Raw genomic sequence first — 22971 nt, forward strand, 5'->3', positions numbered from 1 at the left:
TTAAATAAACAGGAATACAAGTTGTCTATAGCAATTGTTACTGATATAAAGATGATCAGTTCATTCAGATAAACAAGTGAAGAGACGCACAAAGGAGACCAGCAGGATAGATATTTATCTCACTCAGAAAATCTGATTGAAGTTGTGAGTGTGTTATTCAGTCAGGTCGAAGATCCTGATGGACATTTTATTTATTCAATCCATTAGAATTTTTTTTTTTTTTTTTACTTCTCTCAAATTTGGTGTTAGGTTTATATGTTATGGGAATGGCATAGTGATAGTACAATCATCATCGTAGGCAGTCCCTCGGAATCGAGGAAGACTTGCTTCCACTCCTGAAGTGAGTTCTTTGGTGGCTGAACAGTCCAATACGAGAACCACAGACTCTGTCACAGGTGGGACAGATAGTCGTTGAGGGAAGGGGTGGATGGGACTGGTTTGCCGCACGGTCTTTCCGCTGTCTGCGCTTGATTTCTACATGCTCTCGGCATTGAGACTCGAGGTGCTCAGTGCCCTCCTCCACTTAGGGCGATCTTGGGCCAGGGACTCCCACGTGTCAGTGGGGATGTTGCACTTTATCAGGGAGGCTTTGAGGGTGTCCTTGTAGCGTTTCCGCTACAAGGAGCTCAGAGTACAGCACTTGCTTTGGGAGTCTCGGGTCTGGCATGCGGACTATGTGGCCTGCCCAGCGGAGCTGATCGAGTGTGGTCAGTGCTTCAATGCTGGGGATGTTAGCCTGAGTGACAACGCTGATGTTGATACGCCTATCCTCCCAGGGGATTTGTAGGATCTTGCGGAGACATCGTTGGTGATATTTCTCCAGCAACTTGGTGTCTACTGTACATGGTCCATGTCTGAGTCATACAGCAGAGTGGGTATTACAACAGCCCTGTAGACCATGAGCTTGGTGACAATAACCTCTGCAATACTACAGTGATAACACCACCCATTGATTGTCCCTTGCTTGCAATTATCCTGTTGTCATGGCAGCACAGGGAGGAAGTGTTCTGCAACACACTAAGTTAGTGACTTACAAAAATCATTAGCATTTCTGGGTATAAACAGAAAATGCTGGAACCACTCAACAGGCCAGGCAGCATCATTTTCTGTTTATACTTCAGATTTCCAGCAGCCGTATTATTTTGCTGTTTGTATTAGCATCTCTAGGTACTTGGATATTGACGGTAAGTCTACAGTACTCCTGCAGCTGACAGCTGATAATATAAAGCAGAAAAACCCTATACCTCCGACAGTACCAGGGAGCCAGTGTTTTAAGAGTTCAGAGAGCGGAAGGTGGAGGTGCTATTGTTATTAGCCCTCCAACAGGATACTGATAGCATGCATGGTATAACCACAAATGTTGAATTTGTGTGGTTCATGCACTGTACTTAAAAATCACAGAGCGTGTTCATTCCAAAAGCACAAATAGAGTCGTTCACAATGTAATTAACTGAATTTTTTTTTGAAGGGAATAAAAACATTCATACAAAATGTTTTTAGCTGACTCACTGTTCTTTATCAAGCCATTAAAAACATTTTTCCATTATGAACTATAGTGTCTATGCAATCAGGAAATGATCTACTATAATGTCCGTGTGTTCAGGAAATTATCTACAAGCATCTACGGTTAATTTTCTTGTAGCCAAAGAATTAATGATCTAAAATCCTGACTTTGAAAGAAATAACATGTTTAAAAACTGGAAGGCTTTTCAGTTCAGCTATTTGTTGTGTTCAGGGATTGAGGACGTCCTAACATGAGGCTTATGCTGCATACATGTTTCAACTGTAATTAAAAGATACCAAAAGGCAGATGCAAGAGAAATCAAACTGAATTTACTTAACCAGAATATTGTTTCACAAAACAGTAAACTCTTCTATATTTTGTAAGTAATGTCTGCCTATTCAAAGAAAGTGTGGAGCGTAGCACAAGACTACATTTAATCCGGGAAGTGCCTGACTGCAAATGGGGTAATTATTCATCCTTGCAGTCACCCAACTCTATGAGGGCTGACCATTAGAAAAAGTACAGCTTTTGAATCACAAGGCGCAAGATTAGCTTATGAAAATTGCTGTGAAAAAAATGAAAGAGAAAAAAAAACTATCCTGTAAAAGTCCTAAAAGGAGCCGCAGCATTCATCTCACCCTTTATTCATGAAACAAATTTCAGAGGTGAGGTGAGAATGGCCACTCTTGACGTCAAGGCAGCATTTGACCAAGTGTGGCATCAAGGAGTCCAAATAAAATTTTGAAGTCTTTGTGAATCAGGGGAAAACTCTCCACTGGCTGGAATCATAATTAGCACAAAGGAATATGGTTGTGATTGTGGGATGCCAGTCACCTCAGCCCCAGGACATCGCTGTAGGAGTTCCTCAGGGTAGTGTCCGAGACCTAACCATCTTCAGCTGCTTCATCAATGACCATTCCACCATTAAGGTGAGAAATGGGGATGTTCGCGAATGATTACACAGTGCTCAGTGCTATTTGCAACTCCTCAGATAATGAAGCAGTCCGTGCCTAACAGCACGGTGGGAGCACCTTCATCACACGAACTGCAGCAGTTCAAGGCGGCAGCTCACCACCTTCACAAGGGCAATTTGGGATGGGCAATAAATGCTGGCCTTCCCTGCGACACCCACATCCCATGAATGAATTTTTAAAAATTCAAGCCTGAACAGAGATTTTCACCAGACTATTTGGTCAGGCTGCATATCGTGACACCACTATTCCAGGCCACAATGGAGATGATTAAATAAATGTAGCCTGCATGCATGCTTAAGCTTAGCATGAAAAAACAAGAACAGCAATGTTCACTGAAGCCTTTTTCTGCCAGCTTGCTTCATTCCTAATTCCCCACTATCACTAACAAAATCTGTGAAGTGCAGACTGGTCCAGTAAGATTCTTTTCTCTGTAGGTTAGGTTTTTTTTATAAACAGTTAAAGGAGAGGAATGTTGGAATATATATACACGCACATTTACTATAAGCACATATTAAATATATACAATGTTTTTAAATAATCTCAAACATGTACAAACATTAGTTCATTAACATGACGAGATCCAACACCACCTTCAGTGTGCCAGTGCAGCCTTCAATCACTTGAGGAAGTGTGTTTGAAGACCAGGGCCTCAAACATGGCATCAAGCTCATGGTCTACAGAGCAGTAGTGATTCGCGCCCTCCTATATGGCTCAGAGACATGGACTATGTACACAAGGTACCTCAAAACACTGGAAAAGTACCACCAGCACGGCCTCCGCAAGATCCTGCAAATCCATTGGCAGGATAGACGCACCAACGTTGGTGTTCTCGCTCAGATGAACATCCCCAGCATCGAAGCATTGACGATGCTCGATCAGCTCCGTCGGACGGGCTACATTGTCTGTATGCCTGACACGAGACTCCCAAACGAAGCGCTCTACTCGGAGCTTCGACATGGCAAGCGAGCCCCAGGTGGGCAGCGGAAACGCTTCAAGGACATCCTCAAAGCCGCCTTGAAAAAGTACAACATCCCCACCGACACCTGGGAATCCCTGGCCCAAGACTGCCCAAAATGAAGGAAAAGCATTAGGGAAGGCGATGAACACCTTGAGTCTTTTCACCGAGAGCAAGCTGAAGCCAAGCTTCGACAGCTGAAGGAGCACACGGCATTCCAGGCACCCCACCCCCCGTTCCTTCAACCACCGTCTGCCCCATCTGTGACAGAGACTGTAGGTCCCGCATTGGACTCTTCAGTCATCTGAAAACTCATTTTTAGTGTGGAAGCAGGTCATCCTCAACTCCGAGGGACTGCCTAAGAAGAACATTTGTAGATCTACCATAAATAGAAACTGCCTTATCGAGAAATTATGATGTTTCTGATTTTCTCATCAAACACCAAGAAGGCAGCTTTATACCAATTTGGTACCGAGAAGGTCTGCAACAAATTACAGGAGGACATTAACAAACTTGCAGAATGGGCATATTATTGACAAATGAAGTTCAACACAGATAAATGTGAGGTACCCTGTAATACATTTTGGTAGGAAGAATATGGAGGTGATTTATTACTTGGAGAGTGCAAGTCTAGACGGGTTAGAGGAACAAAGGGATCTTCAAGTACAAATACACAAATCACAAAGTTGTGGCACAGGTTAGCAAGGTCATAAAAAAAAGCAAAGCAAGCACTGGGGTTAATTTCTAGAGGGATAGCATTGAAAAATTGGGAAGCGATGCTTAACCTGGATCGAACCTTGGTGAGACCACACTTTGAGTACTGCATACAGTTCTGGTCGCATATTATAAAAAGGATATAGAGGCACTGGAGAGGTTGCAGAGAAGATTTACAAGGATGATACCAGAAATGCGAGGGTATACCCATCAGGAAAGGACTAATTAGCAATCTTGTTGGGGAAGAGTGACCATAATATGGTAGAATTCTTTAAGATGGAGAGTGACACAGTTAATTCAGAGACTAGGTCCTGAACTTAAAGAAAGGTAACTTCGATGGTATGAGTCGTGAATTGGCTAGGATAGACTGGCGAATGATTGATGGTTGATGGTGGATATGCAATGGCAAACATTTAAAGAGCACATGGATGAACTTCAACAATTGTACATCCCTGTCTGGAGTAAAAATAAAACGGGGAGGGTGGCTCAACTGTGGCTAACAAGAGAAATTAGGGATAGTGTTAAATCCAAGGAAGAGGCACATAAATTGGCCAGAAAAAGCAGCAAACCTGAGGACTGCGAGAAATTTAGAATTCAGCAGAGGAGGACAAAGAGTTTCATTAGGAGGGGGAAATAGAGTATGAGAGGAAGCTTGCTGAGAACATGAAAACTGACTGGAAAAGATTCGATAGCTATGTGAAGAGAAAAAGATTAGTGAAGACAAACGTAGGTCCCTTGCAGTCAGATTCAGGTGAATTTATAATGGGGAACAAAGAAATGGCAGACCAATTGAACAAATACTTTGGTTCAGTCTTCACAAAGGAAGACACAAATAACCTTACGGAAGTACTAGGGGACCGAGGGTCGAGTGAGAAGGAGGAACTGAAGGATATCCATATTAGGCGGGACATTGCGTTAGGGAAATTGATGGGATTGAAGGCCGATAAATCCCCAGGATACTTAAGTGGCCCTAGAAACAGTGGATGCATTGGTGATCATTTTCCAATAGTCTATCGACTCTGGATCGGTTCTTATAGACTGGAGGGTAGCTAATGTAACACCACTTTTTAAAAAAGGAGAGAGAAAACGGGGAATTATAGACCAGTTAGCCTGACATCAGTAGTGGGGAAAATGTTGGAATCAATTATTAAAGATGAAACAGCAGCACATTTGGAAAGCAGTGACAGGATCAGTCCAAGACAGCATGGATTTATGAAAAGGAAATCATGCTTGACAAATCTTCTGGAATTTTTTGAGGATGTAACTAGTAGAGTGCATGTGGTGTATTTGGACTTTCAAAAGGCTTTTGACAACGTCCCACACAAGAAATTAGTGTGCAAAATTAAAGTACATGGTATTGGGGGTAATATATTGACATGGATAGAGAACTGATTGGCAGACAGGAAGCAGAGAGTTGGAATAAACGGGTCCTTCTCAGAATGGCAGACAGTGACTAGTGGGGTGCCGCAGGGCTCAGTGCTGGGACCCCAGCTATTTACAATATACATCAATGATTTAGATGAAGGAGTTGAGTGTAATATCTCCAAGTTTGCAGATGACACTAAGCTGGGTGGCGGTGTGAACTGTGAGGAGGATGCTAAGAGGCTGCAGGGTGACTTGGACAGGTTAGGTGAGTGAGCAAATGCATGGCAGATGCAGTATAATGTGGATAAATGTGAGGTTATCCACTTTGATGGCAAAAACATGAAGGCAGAGTATCATCTGAACGGCAGCAGATTAGGAAAATGGGAGGTGCAACGAGACCTGGGTCATTGAAAGTTGGCATGCAGGTACAGCAGGTGGTGAAGGCGGCAAATGTCATGTTGGCCTTCATAGCTAGGGGATTTGAGTATCGGAGCAGGGAGGTCCTAATGCAGTTTTACAGGGCCTTGGTGAGGCCTCACCTGGAATAGTGTGTTCAGTTTCCGTCTCCTAATCTAAGAAAGGACTATTGAGGGAGTACAGCGAAGGTTCACCAGACTGATTCCTGGGATGGCAGGACTGACATATGAGGGGAGACTGGATCGACAGGGCCTGTATTCACTGGAGTTTAGATGAATGAGAGGGGATCTCATAGAAACATATAAAATTCTGACAGGACTGGGCAGGTTAGATGCAGGAAGAATGTTCCCGATGTTGGGGAAGTCCAGAACCAGGGGTCACAGTCGAAGGATAAATGGTAAGCCATTTAGGACCGAGATGAGGAGAAACTTCTTCACTCAGAGTTGTTAACCTGTGGAATTCTCTACCGCAGAGAGTTGTTGATGCCAGTGCGTTAGATATGGCCCTGACGGCTAAAGGGATCAAGGGGTATGGAGAGAAAGCAGGAAAGGGGTACTGAGGTGAATGATACCCCATGATCTTATTGAATGGTGGTGCAGGCTCGAATGGCCTACTCCTGCACCCATTTTCTATGTCTATGAACAGGCTGGGTCTCTTTTCTCTTGGAGAGAAGGGTGACCTAATAGAGGTCTTTAAAATTATGAAAGTTTTTGATAAAGTGGATAAAGAGAGAATGCTTCCACTTGTGGAGAAGAGCATAACTAGAGGCCATCAATATAACATGGTCACCAAGAAATCCAATAGGGAATTTAGAAGAAACTTCTTTACCCAGAGAGTGGTGAGAATGTGGAACTCGCTACCACAGAGTGGTTGAAGCGAATAGTACAGATGCGTTTAAGGGGAAGCTGGACAAGCATGAGGGAGAAGGAAAGAGAGGGTTATGCTGATAGATTTAGATGAGGATAGATGGGAGGATGCTCAGATGGAGCATAAACTCTGGCTTGGACTGGTTAGGCCGAATGGCCTGTTTCTGTGCCATGTATCCGATGCAAAAGACAAGCTCGCATTTGGGTGTAGATGAAAGCTACACCCTAAAAAGACAGAATAGTGTTTACTTTGAATCACTTGTACACTGAGCAAATTAGGGACACGCGGTTAAAATTTCTTCACAGTTGGAAAATCCCAAGTTACAAATAACAGGTAACGGTAACAATATGCTAAAAGCAGTATTAGGTTAACCTGATCGACTACCATCAAGCAGTCAGAAAAATATGACCGTATCGATGACGTTTGTTGCTGATTGCAGTTGAAAAGGAAACGCAACTGCAAGTTCTTTACAATATTCAGCTTCTAGGCAGCAGGTCGTACACGTGCATTCAGGCATCAAAGAGATCTACAAAATTTGCACAAATTCCAGTCTAGTAAAGTGAGTGAGGAAATCAGCTGTAGCAACTGAAACTTTGACTTTGCCGGTCGCATACAATGAAATAGCGCCCACTATTTGGTTTTTATGTATTAAAAAATAAATTGCTCATTGATGATGACATCAAAGGGGATTGGACAAAACTGGTCATTGTGGAGAGCCTTTTTATCACCACACACGTCTTCTGTAAAGTGATGTGAAAACCCTCTTGGGAATAATTCAAGTCGTCATGGATTGAGAAGCACTTCTGAAGGTTGTCCAGGAAGGTGGTACTAATCTGATACTCTTCAAGTAGGAGAATAATGATTCTGCGTCATCGACATTTTGAGCCCATGTCTGTAGTGCCAACTATAATTTTAGTGTGTTTATCAAGTTTCTCTATAAAAATGGAATGTACTTTGAATGAAATATAAATTTATCTTCCTAGGTCCTTTCCCATCCTTCATCTAAGATTTAATTATATCCATTCAATTGCAATGTGGATCAGCAGCACATTGTGAACTGATAGTACTGAGGTCCAATCTCCCATATCCCTGTTCTCAATCTTCTGATAAGCAGGGGGCAGGGGTTGAAGAGGGAAATGGCAGGGTGAAGAAACTAAAGTCAGAGGGATCGTAAGCACCAATGGTCCCTTTAAATTGCACAGCCACACAGCTCTCAGGACCTCTAATGCAGCCGGCTTGTTGGCTTTTCAATGCAAAGAACCTCACAAATAAAAGAGGGAACATTGGTCAGCACCAGGCCATGCACCTCGTGACAAATTGTCAAGAGCAACATGGGTGGTGGCCTGGCAGGGAGGAAGGGAAAAAAAAAAGAGTACATACCCTCAAAAAAATATACAATTTGTACCAAAACAAAACTTTTTTTGCATTACCAGCTACATAACCTAACAGACTAAGCAGCATCTTTCTGTCCTAAACCAAGTGTACCAACCAGTCGCTAAAATTAGATAGAAATTTTAATATTTCAAATTGCTTCTTACCTTCACTTTTTCTCTTCTCAAGCAACAGAAGAGACAGTTTTCATCAAATGACCAGTCAGAAACACCTGTAGGCTCACAATCTGTGGAATTCAAGAATAATTTTAGCCTAACACAAGACTGATTTTGTTGCTGTTTTTAGTCTTTTTCCCCCATCCTTCATTTGGGAGGATGGATAATCTGCCAAATAGCATCCTTGGCAATGACAAGTCATTCCACATTTCAGTCGACCAGAGGTACACTTGGCAATATTCCTAAAATTCTCTCCCCTCCCCCCCTCCCTCCCCCCCCCACCCCGCAGTGCAAAAGGAGTAAAACTAAGAAGTCAGCTTCTATACGCTACAAGTGAAATTTCCACATAACTGAACAGTGCTTAGAGTAGAAACAAAACCGATTTAGCTTTTTTTTTTGAGGGTATGAAAACACTTTATTCTTTCCTTGCTTCTCATACAGGCATTGCCAAGCCAACACCCTTGTAGCGAAGACGGCAGGTGTACAACCAGCTCCAAGCCCTTTATCAATGTAGTTTGCATTCAGGAGAGCACACTTATGCAACAGTGGTCCAACAATAAATCTTACTTTAATTTCACCCCATCTCCCAAAGCACAAAATGTTAAATTAATACGAGGCGCCACACTACAACAACACAGCCAAGAGAATGTACTTACCAGAACGAACAGTAAATCAAACGTAAATCCCACCAATTCTTAAATAGTACGTTAGTATTCTAACAAGCCATGCTATTCTGTCAAATATTGGTTTTAAATCAACAGGATGGGTCTTACAATGGACATCAGTTACTCAGAGCCCCAATTGTTAACTGCTTTCACTGCAACACAGACTAGAAAGGTTCTCGGAGCTGAGCTTAACTGATTGTGTTAAGCCCATTGACTGTAGTATATTATTTCTAAACTCTAAAGTCAAAAGAAACTGGGTAGTGCAGTGAGTCACACAATAATCCTCTACTCGACAAGATGTCAAATCCAGCCCAACACAAGGGCATTAAAGTGTTCTGGTCTGTGCAAAATAAGTGAATTGTCTCAATCCAGTTCTGAGTGGGTATGGCACACCATAAAACTGGCCTTAATTCAGCACCAATTGGTAATATCACTTAAAGAATTACAAGTGTGGGAAATGGAAAAACATCAGTGTGCAGGAGGAGATACTCCACTGAGCTGGAGCACACCGTTGGGGCAGAGTGGTGGGAGTTTTATTCTGCATCTAATCAAGTTATTCTTGGCGTGGTCGTGTTGGACCTGATGCTGGGCGTCCGGAATGGATTATGTTCCACCTCCAGCATTAACATTCTTCATAATTTAAAACATGGATCAAAATTATGTCATTGATGGAAATTATTAAGGGTACATAATAGTGCAAGGACTGGCTAATAACAGTCTACTGACAAAAGAATAGCAAATAAAAATCAAATTAGAAGTGCACAAGCAGTATTGTAAATCCAACTATGAATTAAGTAAGCAGACACATATTTTTCAGCACGAAAGGAGAAGGAAATGCTATATCATAGAGCCGCCTTTGCTGCATTTTTATAAAGTAACCTTTTTTAAAATATCTACTTATAGGACATTCCCCGCGTGCCCTATTTTGATCCATTTGATGCTACAAATATATGTCCAGTAACATAAGACAAAAGGATCCTTTGCAATGTAGCCACTCAGTCTCACGATGCTCGTGTCTTCAGTCTTCATAAACAGATCTTTTTTTTCTTTAAAAAAAATCCATACACAACCAACTTGCGATCTGTCTCGAAAAAATACTGAACTCAGTCCACTAAGGACACCAACAGGATTAACTGCAATAGGGATCCCTTCGCTGTACATCACTCCAGCACATCAAAACCAAATAGATAAATACATAGGAGCCCTTATATGTTGAAAAAAAAACATAGGTCGGCCTGCAGCAAAGTTAGCTGTAGTTTCCTTTGTCTTCAATAATTTAGGTTGAGAGATTTAATATTTTTCCTTCTTGTTCATCATTCTCTTGTCAAAGTGACAGAAATAATCAGTAACCTATCGGCCCAAGATGAGCAAACATCTCATTTCTATTCTCAGAATAAGTCAACAAAAATTTAAACACAACTTTATCGCAACAGAGAAAAAGCACCAATTTGACAGTTTGTGAAATAGTTTAAGGCAATCCATTTACAGAAAACCTCCATTACACCGCTCCATCTTCCCGATAAGGCTTTTTGCAAAATGAACCTTCCTGTACAGTCCATCTGCTTGTATTTCATATCCTTTTCTTGATTAATAAAACAACATAATATTTACTATTACAGGTTGTGCGTCCAAAATCCAGAGTTCCGAAATTCGGAATGTTCCGGAATCCGGGCCGATCCTTGGCGGGGTCGTCCGGAATCTGGAAAATATTCCAAAATCCGGACTTTTTTTTTAATCATTGGGCCTAGGGAGGGGGAAAATCACCCCCCAAAAAATTACCCCCCCCCAAAAAAAAATCACAAAACCTTTACCTACTAAATTGCTGAAAAAGAATTTAAAATTAAAAACTTCAACTTATCTTTTTTGCAAGTCTTCAACGCAGGTTTTTCCCAGCCGCCGACCCCTGACCCACAGCCGACTGTCAAACACTGCGCCACCGACCCGACCCGGAACCGCTGACCCGACCCACAGCCAATGCTGCCGAACCCGGAACCGCTGACCACCCTTCCCCCCCTCCGCTGCCAACCCCCCCCGCCCTTACCTCGGCCCAGGCGTTTCCGGATTCGGGATGTCGGAAGGACATTCCGAAATCCAGAACCGCCTCGGTCCCAAGGTTTCCGGACGCTCTACCTGTATCTGTATCGCACTTGTCTTCATGCCTGTACCTAGGGTATTGCTCAACCAAGGCTAAATGTTGAGGATTCTCATGACCCACTAATTTCCATTCTAGCACATAACTGTATCTGATCATTAGTCTAAAAAATATTCAGCATAGGTAGAATGACTTCCCTCTCTCTTTCCCTCCTCCAAAAATAGAATTCTGGGGAACAAAACATCAAAGATTTTTCACTATTTCCTGCATTTGTGCAAATATGTTAAAAAAAAATTGTGGTTTTCATATGCTATTTTTGGGTGAGGTTATTAGAAATAAATAAATTACCTTCAAATAGGCTGATATCTTTTAGAAGTCTAGGTCCAAACAGCCCTTCCAAAATGCTTTCAAACCCTTATGGAAAAACAATTATGACAATGTGAGTACAAATAGAATTGTCCTGGCAAAAACATGCAGAAGCTGAAACAGTAGGCATTAATTTCACAATTATATATCTGACAACTCACGCTATAATTTTTATTATAGGCATCAGATTGTGATTAATAGAGCTGCTCAGTATATTTATAGACATCAAAATGTTAGCAATTTTAAAATGTCAGCATTAATATTTTTAAGAAATTCCATTCAGCTGGAGAGAAACTTCAGAAAACAATCCTTGCTAACACCCTGCATATTAAAAAGAAATGTCATCAAAGGCAGACAGGATCTATGATGATTTATTTTAGAAAACAAAGCTTCACTCTGCATCTAACCAAGCTATGCTTGACCTGGTAGTACTTGACGCAATCACTGGTTTATACCAGGTGTGTACAAACATGTGTATTGTCCAGCACGTATCCATCAACAGGACTACTGGAACTGACCAACCTTTGACAAAAAGATTCATCAATGGAATTTCAAATAGTTCGACATTTATGTCAAATTAGGTCATTAAATACATGTTTGGGCGAGGAAGATTTCACCGATCTTTTAAGCAGTAATGAATTATATTAGTTTTGACCGAGCCATCATGTCACCAATCAGCTATTTGCATTGGTCATTGAAAAGTCCACAAGCCTGGGCTGACCTCAACTTTCAAATACAGGAAGTTGCATGATGGTTTTATATGGGAGAATGGGAAAGAAATGTGGAAACAGGAGCAAATTGTTACATTAAAATATGGAAAAGTACAGACAAAGCAAGCAATCACTGGGCCACTATTTCTCTATTCCCCCGATGGACATTTATTTCCATGTATTTTTCGCAAACTCATAACAAATTGTGTATGCAGAACTTCCAATTAATTCAGTTTCACACCTCCAACCAAGACATTCAGGAACCCCACGTAATTAGCCTAAATTTACTGATATCCCTTTGTATGGTGAGTCTGGCAAGGAGAACTTCTAAAATCTTTCCTTAGAACATTTTTCTGCTTTTTGATCTTATTTTCTCTATATATTTATTTGTTTATTCTCCCGTTCTTTACTCGTCCACTCATTATATTTTCATCAACAGTCACAATTGCAACTTGATTATTAAACTGTTCTTTATAACTTTCCTTAATTTATTTATATTTTCCTGTGTTCTTTAGTAAAGGAAGGTATTTTGAAATATATAAGAATTATAATTAATCTATCCAAAGGCGTTACTGTTTAGCAACATTCAAAGAGAGCAAGAGAGAAATGGAGAAAGTGAGCGCGCAAAAAGAGCAGTTGTCTTGCAGGATTTACAATTTCATTTAGAAGATCTTTGCTGGCTTTGATTTCCATGTCATAAGCAGTAGATAAGCCTGCTGCTGAAACTACTACTGTATTTGCAGCCCCCTTGCAGAATGAGTTTATGTACACAATGTCTGAAACTCCAGTATTTACTTTAGGCTGTAGTTGGAGTTGTCGAAGCAACCCTTGCAGCTAAAAGAATACAGGAGAAGACAACAAACTCTACTTACAGTCAGTGTCGGGAGAGCTGTGCCTCAGCTCGCAAATACTATTTGAAAAGCATATATCTAGAGCTATTCAATTAATCCAATGTCTGCCAATGTTAATATTTTTAATCTGCAATATATACTGATCATATTATTTCCTGGTAATCAACTCTTTATCGCTGAACAAATTTACAGTCACAATCATTGAGCCTTCAGAATGCAGAAACACTCAGCACACTGGCCATCAACTTTTTCCATGAGTCAGTGTTGGGGGGAAATGCCCAAAACAGTTCACATCTGAAACTCCCCCTCACCAATTGCTGTCATCAGCTTGCTTTCGCACTTATTACATTTTTATAATAAAATGTCATAACATCACACAGGAGGGATCTCTATGCAAGTACATCTTTCGTTTAGGCACTTTACAGCCTTCTGGACTCAACATAGAGTTCAAAAGTTTCAGCGCATAACCTCTGGTCATCTTTGGCTCCCTTCCCACCCACCCCGCGCCCCCAACCTACCACCCCCCCGCCCCCATCATCTTATCATTTTCTTCTTTTTTTCCTCTTCGTCTCTAATGGCAGCTGGTCATTACTCCGCCATTCACACCCCATCCAGATTATCCTTTTTCTAACTTCTGTCATTACCATTTCAATTCGGCCCATCATCTAATTGTCTCTCTAATCTCTCCTGCCTTCCACCCTATCACAGACCTTCCCTTTTGTTCTCTCTTGCCCTCCCCCTTTCAGTGCTTAAGAATATGCTCTTTTCGAACATTCGGTAGTTCTAACGAAGGGTTGTCGACTCGAAACATTAACTTTGTTTTTCTCTCCGCAGATGTTGCCTGACCCACGGAGTTTTCCAGCATGCTCTGTTTTTATACCTGTATCCAGGCTTCCTTTAACAAGCAAATATAGTATAAAACACTACATGTCCTTCAAAAACATTCCCAACTAGATTATTCGATATAACAAAGAAGTGGAGTTTGGGAGAGGAGAGAAAGGTCATTGAGATGTTTCTGTTTGAAATCAGTTTTTATTTCATTGTCTCTTAAATTGTATTATGAAAAACAGTTACCCCAATGATTTCAATACTGTAATCCAAGGGTTGTAAATGACTGAACATTCAATAGTGCTTAGTCCACCTCTACTTTAATAAAACAAATGCTAATGATTTGCTAGGTGGAATGCTCAATTCACAACCGACACTACTGCACTCACAGTAACAATTTAACTCAATCAAAAGTTGCAACTTTTAAAAAAGACACTGTAGTTTGCACAGGATTCACAGTGCAGCTCCCGAGGCATCCCATAGACAGAACTGCACATTCTAAACATACAAGATTCTCCATTTAGAGAAAACAATCAGCATGATCTTGTAAAGCAATGATTAAGACTTCCCCAAGGAGTTGCTTCTCCTCTTCCCCACCCCCAGAAAATACTGATGCCACACAACGGTAGTCTTGTTTACATGCACACATTTCCTAACCAAATATTTTAACTGGTAAACCACTCACTAATCTAAGAAGAAATGTGACCACTACTGTTCCTAACTTACATCAATGACGTGGATTCAGTGGAAACTGGTCAGATTTGCAGATGATACCAAACTAGGAGAAGCAATGGAATCAAAAGAGGCAGCAAAGAAATCACAAAATGTGTTGGATAAAATATGTGGGTGTAAAAAAGAATGGCAGATGAGCAGACAAGTATAAAATACTGCACATAGAAGAGAAAAATTGCTGTTACATACTCTATAAATGGAGCAGAGCTGGTCTCCAATCGTCTTGGTTAATCCTTGCCACTGGACCAGGACCTAGCTCTGTCAAGCCCGTGTGGTGGCTGGTGTGCAATGGCCACCCCACGTTAAATTAATCCACGCACAGGCATCTTCCACCCTTCGGGTGTAGGGATATTTGGGATCTGGAATATTAGGTCCTTCATTGAAACACCTGTGAACACATCCCTTTTCGGCGTGGAAGCAAGTTATCCTCGTTTCGAGGGACTGCCTATGATGATATAATGGGTGTCAGAACACCGAAAGGTGAAACTGAAAGGAATCTCAGTACACCATGCTCAAGGGCCAGAATTTGCTTTCTCTGCACTCCCAAGCCTGCAACATTCTGCTCGCTAATTTTAAATGGGTGGAAAATCAATGGGCTGGAAACACACGAGCAGAAAATCTGGTCAAACATGTCCAACCAATATACAACAGCAACCACCAATGCCAATAGATTGTTGACCTATGTCGCCAAAACAGCAGGATACAAGTCAAGAGAAATTTGTGATCAAACTGTGCAATGCTTTGGTCAGACTACAACTTGGGTACGGTGACTAGTTCTGGTCACCTGGACACAAGAGAACATTTTAGCACGAGATGAAGTGCTATGAGCTTGATCTCAAATGTTAAAGGCCTGAGTTCTCAGCTTGATGGCTTGAAAGAAGTCCTTTGAGAGGTCATCATAGAAACATAGAAAATAGTGCAGGAGCAGGCCATTCGGCCCTTCGAGCCTGCACCGCCATTCAATGTGATCATGGCTGACCAGACGGTCTGCACCTGGACAGGACCGGAACCAATGTTCCAGGGGGGGTGTTTCCTAGTGCTGTTGGACAGGAGTTAAACTAATATGGCAGGGGGATGGGAACCTATGCAGGGACACAGAGGGAAGTAGAATTGGGGCAGAAGCAAAAGATAGAAAGAAGAAAAGTAAAAGTGGCAGAGAAACCTAAGGCAAAAAGCAAAAAGGGCCACAGTACAGCAAAATTCTAAAGGGGCAAAGTGTGTTAGAAAGACAAGCCTCAATGCGAGGAGTATTCGGAATAAGGTGGGCGAATTAACTGCGCAGATAGCAGTTAACGGGTATGATGTAATTGGCATCATGGAGACATGGCTCCAGGGTGACCAAGGCTGGGAACTCAACATCCAGGGGTATTCAACATTTAGGAAGGATAGACAGAAAGGAAAAGGAGGCGGGGGGGGGGGGGGGGGGGGGGGCATTGCTGGTTAAAGAGGAAATTAATGCAATAATAAGAAAGGACATGAGCTTGGATTATATGGAATCGGTATGGGTGGAGCTGCGGAATACCAAGGGGCAGAAACGTGAGTGGGAGTTGTGTACAGACTACCAAACAGTAGTAGTACGGTTGGGGACAGCATCAAAGAAGAAATTAGAGATGCATGCAATTAAAGGTACAACAGTTATCATGGTGACTTCAATCTACATATTGATTGGGCTAACCAAACGGGTAGCAATTCGGTGGAGGAGGATTTCCTGGAGTGTATTAGGAATGGTTTTCGAGACCAATATGTCGAGGAACCAACAAGAGGGTTGGCCATCCTAGACTGGGTGATGTATAATGAGAAGGGACAAATTAGCAATCTTGTTGTGCAATAACATGGCAGAATTCTTTATTAAGATGGAGATTGACACAGTTAATTCAGAAACTAGGGTCCTGAACTTAAGGAAAGGTAACTTTGATGGTTTGAGGCGTGAATTAGCTAGAATAGACTGGCAAAGGATACTCAAAGGGTTGATGGTGGATAGGTAATGGCAAACATTTAAAGATCACATGGATGAACTTCAGCAATTGTACATCCCTGTCTGGTGTAAAAATAAAATGGGGAAGGTGGCTCAACCATGGCTAACAAGGGAAATTAAGGATAGTGTTAAATCCAAGGAAGAGGCATATAAATTGGCCAGAAAAAGCAGCAAACCTGAGGACTGGGAGAAATTTAGAATTCAGCAGAGGAGGACAAAGAGTTTAATTAAGAGGGGGGAAATAGAGTATGAGAAGAAGCTTGCCGCGAACATAAAAACTGACTGGAAAAGCTTCTATAGATATGTGAAGAGAAAAAGATTAGTGAAGACAAACGTAGGTCCCTTGCAGTCAGATTCAGGTGAATTTATAATGGGGAACAAAGAAATGGCAGACCAATTGAACAAATACTTTGGTTCAGTCTTCACGAAGGAAGACACAAATAACCTTACGCAAGTACTGGGGGACCGAGGGTCAAGTGAGAAGGAGGAACTGAAGGATATCCATATTAGGCGGGACATTGCGTTAGGGAAATCGATGGGATTGAAGGCCGATAAATCCCCGCGGCCTGATAGTCTGCATCCCAGGAGTACTTAAGGAAGTGACCCTAGAAATAGTGGATGCATTGGTGATCATTTTCCAACAGTTTATCGACTCGGGATCAGTTCCTATGGACTGCAGGGTAGCGAATGTAACACCACTTTTTAAAAAGGGAGGGAGAGAGAAAGCGGGTAATTATAGACTGGTTACCCTGACATCAGTGGTGGGGAAAATGTTGGAATCAATTATTAAAGATGAAATAACAGCGCCTTTGGAAAGCAGTGACAGGATCGGTCCAAATCAGCATGGATTTATGAAGGGGAAAACATGCTTGACAAATCTTCTGGAATTTTTTGAGGATGTAACTAGTAGAGTGGACATGGGAGAACCAGTGGATGTGGTGTATTTGGACTTTCAAAAGGCTTTTGTCAAGGTCCCACACAAGAGATTGGTGTGCAAAATCAAAGCACATGGTATTGGGGGTAATGTACTGACGTGGATAGAGAACTGGTTGGCAGACAGGAAGCAGAGAGTCGGGATAAACGGGTTCTTTTCAGAATGGCAGGCAGTGACTAGTGGAGTGCCGCAGGGCTCAGTGCTGGGACCCCAGCTCTTTACAATATACATCAATGATTTGGATGAAGGAATTGAGTATAATATCTCCAAGTTTGCAGATGACACAAACCGGGTGGCGGTGTGAGCTGTGAGGGGGATGCTAAGAGGCTGCAGGGTGACTTGGACAGGTTAGGTGAGTGGGCAAATGCATGGCAGATGCTGTATAATGTGGATAAATGTGAGGTTATCCACTTTGGGGACAAAAACGGGAAGACAGATTATCTGAATGGTGGCAGATTAGGAAAAGGGTGGTGCAACGAGACCTGGGTGTCACGGTTCATCAGTCATTGAAAGTTGGCATACAGGTACAGCAGGCGGTAAAGAAGGCAAATGGTATGTTGGCCTTCATAGCTAGGGGATTCGAGTATAGGAGCAGGGAGGTCTTACTGCAATTGTACAGGGCCTTGGTGAGGCCTCACCTGGAATATTGTGTTCAGTTTTGGTCTCCTAATCTGAGGGAGGACGTTCTTGCTATCGAGGGAGTGCAGCGAAGGTTCACCAGACTGATTTCCGGGATGGCTGGACTGACATATGAGGAGAGACTGGATCAACTGGGCTTTTATACATTGGAGTTTAGAAGGATGAGAGGGGATATCATAGAAACATACAAGATTCTGACGGGACGGGACAGGTTAGATGCGGGTAGATTGTTCCTGATGTTGGGAAAGTCCAGAACCAGAGGTCACAGTCATAGGATAAGGGGTAGGCCATTTAGGACTGAGATGAGGAGAAACTTCTTCACTCAGAGTTGTTAACCTGTAGAATTCCCTGCCGCAGAGAGTCGTTGATGCCAGTTCATTGGATATATTCAAGAGCAAGTTAGATATGGCCCTTACGGCTAAGGGGGTCAAGGGGTATGGAGAAAGCAGGAAAGGGGTACTGAGGGAATGATCAGCCATGATCTTATCAAATGGTGGTGCAGGCTCGAATGGCCTACTCCTGCACCTATTTTTTATGTTTCTATGATCATGCAACTTCAGCACCCATTTTCTCTCCATACCCCTGATCCCCTTAGCCGTAAGGGCCACATCTAACTCCCTCTTCAATATATCCAACGAACTGGACTCCACAACTTTCTGTGGTAGAGAATGCCACAGGTTCACCACTCTGGGCGAAAATGTTTCTCCTCATCTCGGTCTGATATGGCTTACCCCTTATCCTTAGACTGTGACCCCTGGTTCTGGACTTCCCCAACATCGGGAACATTCTTCCTGCACCTAACCTGTCCAGTCCCGTTATAATTTTATATGTTTCTATGAGATCTCCTCTCATTCTTCTAAATTTCAGTGAGTATAAGCCGAGCCAATCCAGTCTTTCTTCATATGTCAGTCCTGCCATCCCGGGAATAGTCTGGTGAACCTTCACTGCACTCCCTCAATAGCAAGCATGTCCTTCCTCAGTTTGGGAGACCAAAACTGCACACAATACTCAAGGTGTGGTCTTACCAATGCCCTGTACAACTGCAGTAAGACCTCCCTGCTCCTATACTCAAATCCTCTCGCTATGAAGGCCAGCATGCCATTTGCTTTCTTTACTGCCTGCTGTACCTGCATGCCTACCTTCAGTGACTAATGTTCCATGACATCCAGGTCTCTTTGCATCTTCCCTTTTACTAATTTGTCACCATTCAGATAATATTCTGCCTTCCTGTTTTTGCCACCAAAGTGGATAACCTCACATTTATTCACATTATACTGCATTTGTCCATTCACCTAACCTGTCCAAGTCACCCTGCAATCTCTTAGCATCCTCCTCGCAGCTCGCACTGCCACCCAGTTTAGTGTCATCTGCAAACTTGGAGATATTACACTCAATTCCTTCGTCTAAATCATTAATGTATATTGTAAATAGCTGGGGTCCCAGCACTGAACCTTGCGGCACCCGACTAGTCACTGCCTGCCATTCTGAAAAGGACCCGTTTATTCCCACTCTTTGCTTCCTGTCTGCCAACCAGTTCTCTATCCACGTCAATACATTATCCCCAATACCATGTGCTTTAATTATGCACACTAATCTCTTGTTTGGGACCTTGTCAGAAGACTTTTGAAAGTCCAAATACACCACATCCACTGGTTCTCCCTTGTCCACTCGACTAGTTACATCCTCAAAAAACTCAAAGATTTGTCGAGCATGATTTCCCTTTCATAAATCCATGCTGACTTGGACCGATCCTGTCACTGCTTTCCAAATGCTCTGCTATTACATCTTTAATAATTGATTCCAGCATTTTCCCCACCACCGATGTCAGGCTAACTGGTCTCTAATTCCCCGTTTTCTCTCTCCCTCCTTTTTTTAAAAAAAAAAAAGTGGGGTTACATGAGCTACCCTCCAATCCATAGATACTGATCCAAAGTCCATGGAATTTTGGAAAATGACCACCAATGCATATACTATTTCTAGGGCCACTTCCTAAGTACTCTGGGATGCAGACTATCAGGCCCTGGGGATTTATCGGCCGTCAGTCCCATCAGTTTCCGTTACACCATTTCCTGACTAATAAGGATTTCCCTCAGTTCCTCCTTCCCGCTTGACTCTCGGTCCCCTAGTTTTTTTCGGGAGGTTATTCGTGTCTTCCTTAATGAAGACAGAACCAAAATATTTGTTCAATTGGTCTGCCATTTCCTTGTTCCTCATTGTGAATTCACCTGATTCTGACTGCAAGGGCCGACATCAGTCTTCGCTAATCTTTTTCTCTTCACATATCTATAGAAGCTCTGCAGTCAGTTTTTATGTCCCCTGCAAGCTTACTCTCATACTCTATTTTCCCCCTCCTAATTAATTAGGCCCTTAGTCCTCCTCTGCTGAATTCTAAATTTCTCCCAGTCCTCAGGTTTGCTGCTTTTTCTGGCCAATTTATATGCTTCTTCCTTGGATTTAACACTATCCCTAATTTCCCTTGTTAGCCATGGTTGAGCCACCTTACTGGTTTTATTTTTACACCAGACAGGGATGTACAGTAGTTGTAATTCATCCATGTGATATTTAAATGTCTGCCATTGCCTATCCACCGTCAACCCTTTAAGTATCATTCGCCAGTCTCCTAGCCAAATCACGTCTCATACCATCGAAGTTTCCTTTCTTTAAGTTCAGGACCCGAGTCTCCGCATTAACTGCGTCGCTCTCCATCTTAATGAAGAATTCTACCATATTATGGTCACACTTCCCCAAGGGGCCACGCACGACCAGATTGCTAATTAATCCTCTCGTTACATAAGACCCAGTCTAAGATGGCCTGCTCTCTAGTTGGTTCCTTGACATATTGGTCTAGAAAATCATCCCTTATACACTCCAGGAAATCCTCCTCCACAGTATTGCTACCAGTTTGGTTAGCCCAATCAATATGTAGGTTAAAGTCACCCATGATAACTGCTGTACTCTTATTGCACGCGTCCCTCGAAATCGAGGAAGACTTGCTTCCATTCTTAAAGTGAGTTCTCAGGTGGCTGAACAGTCCACTATCGGAATTACAGTCATTGGGCTCAATTTTCCCCAACCCCTTTTTTCAGCATACTTACCTTAAATGCGTCAACTTTGCGTACTGGAAACGGCACCGAAAAAAAGGGTCCCCATCCTGCCAGCTCTGCCGAGTCTCCGGTGTCCCAGCATGGCGTAGATAGTGAAGTGGGGGACGGAGCAACAGGCCAATGCAGAAAGCACTGCCGGCAGCTGCGCACATGCTCCTCGCCCTCCCAGCGTGTCCTGCGGGCTGTTAGCAGGACACGATGCTCGCAGCACCTATCCCTGGCCGAAGGGACGTCCAGATCTTCGCCGCACCCTATCCCCGGCCGAGTGGCCTCCGCACCGGCCAGCCGACTTCCCAGGCCAAGGTAGGGCTTCAGTTTTACTTTTTATTTATTGATGGTTGTGCTTCAGAGTTTTGATTTGGCAGGGGGGGGGGGGGGGGGGGGGGGAAGAAAGAGTGTTTTGATGGGGGGAGGAAAGGGACTTTAAAAAAAAACTTGATTCTGGCATAAAGGTACGACTTCTATTTTTTGTTTGTTATTGATTGATTGCTTATTACTTTTTATGGTTTAGTACTTTGTAAGTCTTGGTGCAGGTCTTCTCAGCTTCCTTGTATTTTTTATTTGTTATTGAATGCTTATTTTTGTGCTTTGTAAGTCTTGGTGCTTTAAATGTATTAGCCTGCGTTGAATTCTTAACTGCCTGCAATGTTTTTCAGAGCTGACCACATACGCTGACCTAAGTCGATTTGGACTAAGTTTTAGCTAGCCAAAGTGGCATAAATGGCCAAAACTGGCGTAAGTGTCTGGGAACACCACCCCCCCCCCCCCCACCTTTTGAAAAAAAAAAAAAATGCTGGAGAAATCGTACCTAACTGACTTACTCTGGAGCAAATTTTGGGAGAAAATGGCATTTTTCAAACTTACGCTAGAAAAAACTTGCTGCAAAAAAATTGATGCAAGTCATGGCCAAAATTGGGCCCTCTGTCACAGGTGGGACAGACAGTGGTTGAAGGAAAGGATGGGTGGGGAGTCTGGTTTGCCGCATGCTCCTTCCGCTGTCTGTGCTTGGTTTCATGCTTGCTCTCGGCGACGAGATTCGAGGTGCTCAGCACCCTCCCGGATGCTCTTCCTCCACTTTGGGCGGTCTTGAGCCAGGGATTCTCAGGTGCCGGTGGGGATGTTGCACTTTATCAAGGAGGCTTTGAGGGTGTCCTTGAAATGTTTCCTCTGCTCACCTGGGGCTCGCTTGCCGTGTAGAAGTTCCGAATATAGCGCATGCTTTGGGAGTCTCGTGTCAAGCATGCAGATAATGTGGCCTGCAATGGATCTGGTCGAGTGTGGTCAGTGCTTTAATGCTGGGGATGTTGGCCTAATCGAGAACATCGATCTTGGTGCGTCCATCCTCCCAGTGGATTTGCAGGATTTTGCGGAGGCAGCGTTGGTGGTATTTTTCCAGCACTTTGCGGTGTTTACTGTATATGATCCACGTCTCTGAGCTATATAGGAGGGCGCGTATCACTACTGCCCTGTATACCATAAGATTTGAGCCAGATTTGAGGTCCTGGTCTTCAAACACTTTATTCCTCAGGCGACCAACGGCTGCGCTGGCACACTGGAGGTGTTGGACCTCGTCGTCTATGTCTGCCCTTGCTAATTGTAGGCTCCCGAAGTATGGAAAATGGTCCACGTTGTCCAAGGCCGCACCATGGATTCTGATGAACGTGGGGGCAGTGCTGTGTGGCAGGGTCAGGTTGGTGGAAGACCTGTGTCTTACGGATGTTTAGTATAAGGC

The 22971-nt window shown here is 42.9% G+C and overlaps 1 protein-coding gene across 8 annotated transcripts in view; it reads right to left on the reverse strand.

Annotated features, from left to right (window-relative positions):
- LOC139260176 (uncharacterized) overlaps positions 1-22971 on the reverse strand; it is a 412192-nt gene that overhangs the window by 382167 nt on the left and 7054 nt on the right. For 5 of the 8 annotated variants that reach the window (XR_011592730.1, XR_011592731.1, XM_070876427.1 and 2 more), the window contains exons 2-3: positions 11449-11514; positions 8335-8414 (exon numbers count right to left, since the gene is read on the reverse strand). Coding sequence is in view for 2 of the 8 variants with exons in the window: in XM_070876427.1 (XP_070732528.1) it covers positions 8335-8414; positions 11449-11514 (146 nt within the window). In the remaining 6 variants the exon portion in view is untranslated. Of the gene's footprint in view, positions 1-8334; positions 8415-11448; positions 11515-22971 lie in introns of those variants that run through there. The other 3 variants (XM_070876428.1, XM_070876429.1, XM_070876433.1) reach the window with 2 other exon arrangements.

This window comes from Pristiophorus japonicus, chromosome 3, assembly GCF_044704955.1.
Source record: "Pristiophorus japonicus isolate sPriJap1 chromosome 3, sPriJap1.hap1, whole genome shotgun sequence".
Taxonomy (NCBI): Eukaryota; Metazoa; Chordata; class Chondrichthyes; family Pristiophoridae; genus Pristiophorus; species Pristiophorus japonicus.